Here is a 9,593-nt window from a genome sequence, read left to right on the forward strand (position 1 = left end):
GGACCATCTCTGTTATATCTGTGTTCATCACCTACAGGGTTTGATTCTTTTGTTGTTGTATTTTAGATTAATTTGTGCATGCAATAACCCAAACGTCATGAGGTTGTCAGAACTTATGAAAGAGAGTGGTTACTAAACAGCAGTGTGATTGAGCTCTAGTGCTCCGTGGCCTAGTGATGAAACAACTTTCCTCGTTTTACTTTGTTCTTTCAGCTGGATTCCACAGTCCAAAAATAAAACAACGACCACCATGACTTCATTTCTTTATTCAAGAGTAGAGAACCGTCACATCAGAGTTAAAAGACGAGAACTTGACACGTATAACCTGGTCCCCCCAGATCCGTTTGCGCTCTCGTCAACTCCATTGCGGTTAATGTGTTTGACGTGACAATGAGTAGGTACGAAAGCAGAAACTGACAGGCACTCAGGCTACAATACACCGCGAGAGAGAACGATTAATTGAACATACATGATCCAAAAGGTTTTTCCAAGAAGCAAGAGACTTAACGTGGCTTTTATTAAAACAGGGTACAGATACCACCTGCTTCACCCAGACGGACGTCACTGGTGAACACATCATTCAGTCTGCTTTAACCAGACTAGGTTGTTTTAGTCATCCAGGAGAGATGGCAGTTACCAGATAAGTCTCTCATTCTAAACAGGCCACCAATTACAAGCCAATAAATCCTATTTCTCCATGGTACTATTTCACAAACAGGCCTCCTTTGTTCCAACGCCTCGCTAGCTAATCCACATTTTCAAAGTCCTATTCATCCTCATGGGAATAGGAAAATGGAATAACTTTAGAGAATGACTGACTGGTACCCTAGAGAGAGACTAAACCAATCTGAACTATTGATCTTTTCCGAAGAAGATTTGTTAAAACATTGCATTGCCCATACAACGGATTAGATACATATGCTTTGTCTTGCTCTCCCATACAGATTGACTCACAAAAGGAAACAATGTTTGGACAAACAGCTAAATCATTATTATTATTATGAGTGTTGCTAAATTCACATGGACCCATCTGAAGTTGTTGCCCATTATACCTGGTCTGTGGACAATTAGTTCCCGATATTTCCACGACCGCTAGTATATTTCGGTACAGACCTTTAACAGTTAAAGGGTTGTGGTCAAAACGACATTGCAGATGGGCCATAGGCGCTCTGTTAAATTAGGTTTATTTGTCCACAGGCATACTGTTCCTACTGCAACACAATGTGTCACTCATGAACACTGAGCAAGCCTTAAAGCCTTAGTCATTACTGAAGCCTCCAATCAACTTTTCAGATGGTTCATCAGCTTTTTTTTTTTTTTTTTTTTTTTTTTAAACCAGAATCCTGATATCCGTGGTAAGTCCACCACTCTTTCACAGTGAAAGCGTTCAGCTACTGAAGGTAGCAGCAGGTTATCAGTTCCAGGTTAAGGTTCAGCGTATCTATGAAGAGGCTGATGTGAGCGGACCCTTGTGTACGTACTCCAGAGCTGTGGCGATGGTTCTCATGTCCATCTCAATACTGCGAGCCCAGTTCTCAACATCACCTATTTCCTGTTCAAAACAAAAACATAAAAAAGGTTAAAAGGCTAGGGCTGCCTTATTAAGGGGTCAATACTAAGGATACAATGGGAAGAGGTACAACTAAACATGTCAGAAGTTCATGAATAAGTAGCCTTCATGTTAAAGACTACACAAGTGTTGCAGCTATTTCCTACCACAAGGGGGGCATTATCAACTTTATGACAAGGGGGGACATTATCAACTTTATGACAAGGCGGGGACATGATCAACTTTACGACAAGGGGGGGGGACATGATCAACTTTACGACAAGGGGGGGACATGATCAACTTTACGAGAAGGGGGAACATAATCAACTTTATGACAAGGGGGGACATGATCAACTTTACGAAAAGGGGGGCATGATCAACTTTATGACAAGGCGGGAACATGATCAACTTTACGACAAGGGGGGGGACATGATCAACTTTACGACAAGGGGGGGCATTATTAAGTTTACGACAAGGGGGGGACATGATCAACTTTACGACAAGGGGGGGACATGATCAACTTTACGACAAAGGGGGGGACATGATTAAGTTTACGACAAGGGGGGGCATTATTAAGTTTACGACAAGGGGGGGGCATTATTAACTTTACGACAAGGGGGGATATGATCAACTTTATGACGGGGGGGGCATTATTAACTTTACGACAAGGGGGGGACATGATCAACTTTACGACAAGGGGGGACATGATCAACTTTATGACAAGGCGGGGACATGATCAACTTTATGACAAGGCGGGGACATGATCAACTTTACAACGGGGGGGGGCATTATTAACTTTACGACAAGAGGGGACATGATCAACTTTATGACAGGGGGGGCATTATTAACTTTACGACAAGGGGGGACATGATCAACTTTATGACGGGGGGGCATTATTAACTTTATGACAAGGGGGGGACATGATCAACTTTACGACAAGGGGGGCATGATCAACTTTACGAGAAGGAGGGGGGGACATGATCGACTTTACGACAAGGGGGGGCATTATTAACTTTACGACAAGGGGGGACATGATCAACTTTATGACAGGGGGGGCATTATTAAGTTTACGACAAGGGGGGGGCATTATTAACTTTACGACAAGGGGGGACATGATCAACTTTATGACAAGGCGGGGACATGATCAACTTTATGACAAGGCGGGAACATGATCAACTTTCTGACAAGGCGGGAACATGATCAACTTTATGACAAGGCGGGGACATGATCAACTTTATGACAAGGCGGGGACATGATCAACTTTACGACAAGGGGGGACATGATCAACTTTATGACAGGGGGGGGCATTATTAACTTTACGACAAGGGGGGACATGATCAACTTTATGACGGGGGGGGCATTATTAACTTTACGACAAGGGGGGGACATGATCAACTTTACGACAAGGGGGGATATGATCAACTTTATGACAAGGCGGGGACATGATCAACTTTATGACAAGGCGGGGACATGATCAACTTTACAACGGGAGGGGGCATGATCAACTTTACGACAAGGGGGGACATGATCAACTTTATGACAAGGGGGGGCATGATCAACTTTATGACAAGGGGGGGCATGATCAACTTTATGACAAGGGGGGCATTATTAACTTTATGAGTGAGCACCTGACATTTAATCGTCAGGCAGTCCTGAAAGTTATCCTCTTAATGACAAAGCCAACAGTAAATTATTGACAAAGCATGAGTGAGCTGTGACAGAGATGACTCAGAGCTATTTAACCTCTACTAAGCTAACATATGGAATTGTTTTAAGATGGTCAGACCATTAGTCATTTAGCTATTTGATTTTGAACTTTAGGTATAAATTAGTTAGTTTTTTTAAATGATAAAATATGACATTTGGCTTTTGCTACTATAGCCCATACAAACACATTGAATAACACAAACAAAAAATATCTAAATAGATCATAAGGAATATGTTTTTGAAGTGTCTGTCCTATATCTAGGAGATGTAACAAAGTTTAGGAAATATATTTTTTTGGAACAATACCACAAAACTGCCACAAAACTACCTTTTCGTGAGAAGACGGATTTTCAGGATGTCTCATGTTCGGACATACACCGCTGTAGCTCGGCCACCTTCCACCGCAGATCCGGAAGGCGAAATAGGCGGATGCCATGATATCTCTACCTTAAACTGACGTATTTTCTGATGGGGATTTATTTTTTTATTATGTTACTTAGATTGACGCACGGGAGTGTCAAAAGACTTAAGGATTAATACCAAAACATATCAACCTTACTCTCTCGCTCGCTCTCTGTTCTTCCTGACCAAGCCAAGGTATGTGACTGTACAGGACACATTCCTTATGCACCTCTAATACAGCTTCCTGGAAGATTACAGACCGAGAGATGGAATATGGTGTTTGATGTTCAACAACAAGGGTTTGGATTTCCCTCCATACCTTAGGCATCTACTGGTGTCAATGTTAACACAGGCAGAGATTGGCTTAAAGCTGAGTGTGAGCCTTGGTACGTGAAAAACAGTAGCTCACCATCTGTGATGAGTCAGTGATATATATTGCTTTGATGAGCTTGAGGCCTACTAAATGTTAAGTATCACGCGTGTTTAACTAAAATGCTCTTGAACCTATTTAACATGTTTGCCTGGCTGGGAATGTGGCAGGGTTAACCTTACATTAAAACAGGGGTGAAAAGTAAACTAACAGCTAGGCCTCTGGCGATGAAAAGACACCAGTTTGTTCTGATCCCAAAGGAAACTTATATTGTACTCCTCTTCAGGTTTGAAACACTCATTACAGGGGGGGTCATTTTGGGGCCTGCTATCATTCAACAAACAAAAGGATTTAGGGGGGAAATAGCTACTAATCTAAGACCATACTGTACAGTCTGTATACCTTCAGGGCTTGGTTAAAGCCTTCCACCATACTGTACAGTCTGTATACCTTCAGGGCTTGGTTAAAGCCTTCCACCATACGCTACAGTAGTCTGTATACCTTCAGGGCTTGGTTAAAGCCTTCCACCATACTGATCCACTGAGCGGTCTGCTTGGAGAACTGGCTGGCCTGCACCTGTAACGTCTTCACCTCATGGTCCAGCTTCCTCTGGTTCACGTACGCCTGGGCCACCCTGGAATTAAACACACAGCAACTGGAAGATGAGAATAACAACATTTTATGTTGGCGATCAGAAGATTTGACATAAGGATGTAGGCCTAAGCAACGTCTAACAAATCAATAGAAGGTTGAATTGATGACATCTTATGTGCAAAGACATTCTATTGGATACTGAAGAGAAATTAGACAGGAAGTAGTGATTATGAAAGTGTAAAAAAATAATAATAAATCCTTATGAAAAGTAGGTTTCTACACTTGACTTTATACTCTTTGTTTGTTGGTAGTCAAGTCCAACTGTTTTCACATGGTGCTTTTCTTTGGTGTCGCCACTAGATAAAACTTCCTGCCATCCAGGAACTCTATACCAGGCGGTGTCTGAGGAAGGCCCAGGCGGTGTCAGAGGAAGGTCAGACTGTTCTCTCTGCTAGTGCACGGCAAGCGGTACCGGAGCGCCGACTCTAGGTCCAAACGGCTCCTTAAACAGCTTATATCCCCAAGCCATAAGACTGCTGAACAAGTAACCAAATGACCACTGGACTATTTACATTGACTTTTTGTTCTTTTTTTTGCTGCTACTCACTGTTTATATCTATGCATAGTCACTTTACCCCTACCTACATGTACAAATTACCTACACCACCTGTATATAGCCTCGTTATTTTTATTGTTATACTTTAAAAAAAAATATGTATTTAGTAGATATTTTCTTAAAACCGATATTGTTGGTTAATAAGGGCTTGTAAGTAAGCATTTCACGGTAAGGTCTACACCAGTTGTATTCGGCTCATGTGATGAATACAATTTGATTTTAATTAACTTTTGTACTATTGAAATATTACCGGTGTGTATGTACACTGTGCTGTGGAGTCACATGTTATCATTGGTTAACACAGTGATGGAAGGCTAATAAGCACACTGACAGGGTGCGGTTTCCTGGGCACAGATGATGCCTAGTCCTGAACTAACAACTCAATTGAGAATCTCCATTGAAAACGTTAGGTTTTTCTTTTTTTAGTCCAGGATAATAATAAAAAATATCTATGGGGCATTATTCAGTTATAAAATCAAAGATTGCTTTGTATGAAGATGGGCAGAAACTGCTTCTCCAATAGAAATCCCAGATCACACCTGTAGGTGTTGTCATGGAGACGTTAGCTAGCTAAGATCAAGTGCATTTGACAAAATGATATAAACCTACAGCTCATATACAAGATGGTAGCTAAACATTTTCAATGCAGGTTACAAAACAGGCATAATTTGTCACGTGTCAACAACTTTGATCTGAATTTGGCCGAGTTGAACAGCTGAATGACTTGAACCAAAATGACAAGATGGGTACATAAAAACAGGGGTAGGTCCCTATAAAAAAATCTGTGTTATGGACGGAATCAAGACATTAAAAACGTAATTCAACAATATATTGAACTTGTTTGGAAATGAACTCAAATCTATTGAACAAAAGTTATTAGAAGTTATTAGAAAAGTCATTAAAATTTGCCAAAGTGAATCATAAGACAAAGAAAATGCATCAGTGATTCGTATTTTCATGCGACTTTCTGAAACAGCACAGGAATGCCTCTGAGTTTCACAGGAATGCCTCTGAGTTTCACAGGAATGCCTCTGAGTTTCACAGGAATGCCTCTGAGTGGGTGTGTGCGGTGCATATGTCTACACTTTGTGTAGCCGTTAGCTATGATGCTAATGATAACATTATTCTGGTAGAGATAGAAAGGCTTTCCCAAAAAACCTTATCAATTAAAAATGTTAACTACAAAGTAGCCTATATGTCTACCTGGCAGAATAATATTGTGATTATTTGCATCAATCCAGTGGCCATTTGTTTTGCAAACTCTGCAATCACATGAGCGCTGCAGAAACACCGCTTAACCAAACTGTTTCTTCCTGGTGCACACTTCCATTAAAGGGTAACTACACAAAAATCATATTTGAAGAAAAAAAAATCCCAGACCTAAATGTGTGTCTTCTGATGCAGTTTAAACATTATTGTGGTCTTACAACAAAATCCAATTGTATTTTTTATATAAATACTTTTTTTTTAAGTGAATGAGAGCAAAAACTTAAATCTTGAAAAACTAAAATGGTGAAAAACGAATTTGGGAAAAACAAAACATAAATAGATATTTTTTATAGGTCTCTACAGGGTAAACACCACAAGCTAGCTTCTAGCCATTTATTCACATACCCAACATTCAGGTGATCCACCAAGGCTTCTGTTAGACAGGTGGCAGCTGCAATAGCCTCTCGTCTGCGTCTCTCTGAGCAGGACAAAAGAAAACAGGAGTGTATTCATTACATCTTGAAACGGAAACCGTTTAAACAACCAAATAGAAGCAAATCGACCACAACGGAACAAAAAACAGGGAGGGTCCTACCTGAATTTCTTCAATAGAAACTCAGTTTTTTTTGTTTTTTTGCAAAACGTTAAATAGTTTGGAGTAAACTTGTTTCTGTTGCAGAATAGGCGTAATGAATGCACCCACAGAAAACGTTTACCGTTTAATAACCAAACGGAAGCAAAACTAGAGTTTCTAGTTATTGGACAAATGTAGGAATCCGCCACCCCGGAATGAACAAACCCCACCTATCATGGGTGGAATAGCATAACGTAGCTAGGTTAGCCATCAAGTCAAGAACGGTACCGTCTTATAGTTAGCTAAATCGGTTGTATTCACCCAAACTTGAGTAACCATTGGAGTACATGTACTTGGATATAACCACACATATATATATATATATATGCGGTATAAAGTCGATTCCAGGTGCTAGTTAGCTAACTTGCCTGGTCCAGGGCGTCAGTTCCAATAACGTTACTAGCAGAGGTAACTCTGCTAAACAGACCTAACTAACTATAAATCCAGTTATCGTCACGAAATTGACAATTTGCTCGACTCATGTATTTCAAACAGTTGTTTGTTCTAAAGGTTCAACTAACTAGAACCTTGTTGTTGCAGCTAACTATATTTCCTAGCTAATGTTTTAGCATATAGCATAGCTAGCTGCAGCGACACACGATACTTTCTTTACCCTGGTCTCACCTTGCAATTCCTTTCTCTCGTTTTGCTTTGCATGGTGCTCCTTCAATAAACGAGAAAGCATTTTTACTTTATTGTTCGCTACCTTAATTTAATTGTGTAATGTATTTTCATTTATCTAGCAGGGACATGAGAGCTGGCAGGATTTACAGCTGTTGTCACCAGACCCACGTAATGATGATCAATGGCGTTTCTCGTAGGCAAATATCTAAGATCAGCTTTCCATTCCAAAGCAGAAACGTTGAATTAGCCCAAAATAACGGAATATTGACTTCAGATCCGTTTTTATTTCTTCTTTGGAGTTTAACGGAAGTTGGCATCCAATATGTTGTATTACTGCCACCAAGTGGACTGTAATATAAATCCGTTGTACTTTGTCATAAAAAATGGGAAAAGAGAAAAACACCGCCACTCAACACACCTTGTAACTCTTCCAAAGTCAAATCTCATATACCCAAATACTTCTCTGCAGCTGCCACCACAACATCTATTTGCTGTGATTTACGTTCCATTTCTGTGGTACAGTTGATAACCATTGCTATGAACGCTAAGAAGCCAACCTTACTGAAGCAAACATCTCTCGTTGGTCTATCTCTCAGCATACGATACCTTCTGCACTACTCTGACCACTTCAACCTGCCTCTCTCTCACCGGACACTTCCGATCCCCCAACAACATGGGCACTCCTACAGTTTACACACACACACACACACACACACACACACACACCTTTATCCCCCGAAACCACACAATCCTTTATCACATGCCCTCCTGCACACTTCCCACATCTTGGAATCTTCTTCCTACAAACTACTACAACATGGCCATAAACGTGGCATCTGAAACACTGCAGTGTATTCGGCACAAAAGCTCTAACAGGATAACTAATATATGACTCAAAACTCGGAAGGACCGACAGTGACCCCTCTGTTTCACCACGCTCACCACCGGGTCTGAACGGTAGGCATCACAAACACCAGGAATTCTCACCTTCAATTGCTCCACCTCCACACGTAACGCTACCCCCAGAAATCACTCCTTTCAAAGGTGCCCTGTTCCTAACAGCAAGCAAGAAACAGATCTAGACCCAAGTTGCGTGACACAGAGCGTCCGCTATCCTCTGGTCAGAACAAACACAAACAAATATCACAAGTCCACTACGGATTGCCTTCACTGGTTCAACTGCACCCAACTCCTTTCTCATCCACCATGAAACCACAAATGAATCCGACTAAAAAAGGCAAGAGTCCACTTTCTCAACAAAAAAAAGTTCACTCTTACTAGACCAGATTCTTCTTTATCATGTCAATTGATGCCAGGCTCAAGTGCTGAGCTCTTCACCACATCTTCCAGCTCACTTAACTCACCCTCATTCACTTCCATTTCACCTCCAGAACTCAGTCTGGCTCACTCTGTTTGCACTTGACACCACTTTTCTTCGACACCCCATCTCCATTTTTATTGCCATCGTCCTCCAATTCAAATCCAACCTCTGCTTTCCTCATTCTCTTCTTCCTCTCTTCCCTGTGCCATTATACCATTCTGTGCCATTAGTGTCTGTGACAGCATGGGCAGCGCCATTGAGGCTACAACCCATAGGAATCCCCACCTAGTTGACTCCTTTGACTACTTTAAAATGGAGGAAGCATGGTGTAAGGCCTCAATGGCCCTGCCCTTGCCCATGCTAAAACATCACATGCTTTGTAAAACAACAGGTGTGGACTAACAGTGAAATGCTTACTTACGGCCCTTCCCAACAATGCAGAGACAAAGAAAATAAGAGAAAAGTAAAGCATGTAAATATGAAAGTAATAATAGATACACATTCCGTAACTATAACTTGGCTCTATACAAGGGGTACCAGTACTGAGTCGATGTGCAGGGGTACGCT

At 41.2% G+C, this 9,593-nt stretch overlaps 1 protein-coding gene across 1 annotated transcript; it reads right to left on the bottom strand.

The window, feature by feature from the left end:
- Positions 1–248: 248 nt before the first annotated feature.
- LOC115207308 (biogenesis of lysosome-related organelles complex 1 subunit 1) lies at positions 249–8,027 on the bottom strand. The gene is made up of 4 exons (XM_029774300.1): positions 7,706–8,027; positions 6,853–6,925; positions 4,530–4,662; positions 249–1,552 (listed from the first exon to the last, which is right to left on the bottom strand). The coding sequence occupies exons 1-4, from the start codon at positions 7,764–7,766 to the stop codon at positions 1,442–1,444; spliced, it is 378 nt and encodes a 125-aa protein (XP_029630160.1). The 5' UTR covers positions 7,767–8,027; the 3' UTR covers positions 249–1,441.
- Between the last annotated feature and the right edge of the window lie 1,566 nt (positions 8,028–9,593).

Source organism: Salmo trutta, chromosome 14, assembly GCF_901001165.1.
Source record: "Salmo trutta chromosome 14, fSalTru1.1, whole genome shotgun sequence".
In the NCBI taxonomy this organism is placed as follows: domain Eukaryota; kingdom Metazoa; phylum Chordata; class Actinopteri; order Salmoniformes; family Salmonidae; genus Salmo; species Salmo trutta.

What these genes read in the sequence shown, in the direction of transcription:
- LOC115207308 (XM_029774300.1), bottom strand. Translation starts at nt 7,766, where the DNA reads ATGCTTTCTCGTTTATTGAAGGAGCACCATGCAAAGCAAAACGAGAGA. An exon ending in CGAGAGAAAGGAATTGCAAG is followed by an intron (nt 6,926 to 7,705) that starts GTGAGACCAGGG and finishes TGTCCTGCTCAG; the next exon opens with AGAGACGCAGACGAGAGGCT. An exon ending in GCTTTAACCAAGCCCTGAAG is followed by an intron (nt 1,553 to 4,529) that starts GTATACAGACTA and finishes TGTTTTGAACAG; the next exon opens with GAAATAGGTGATGTTGAGAA.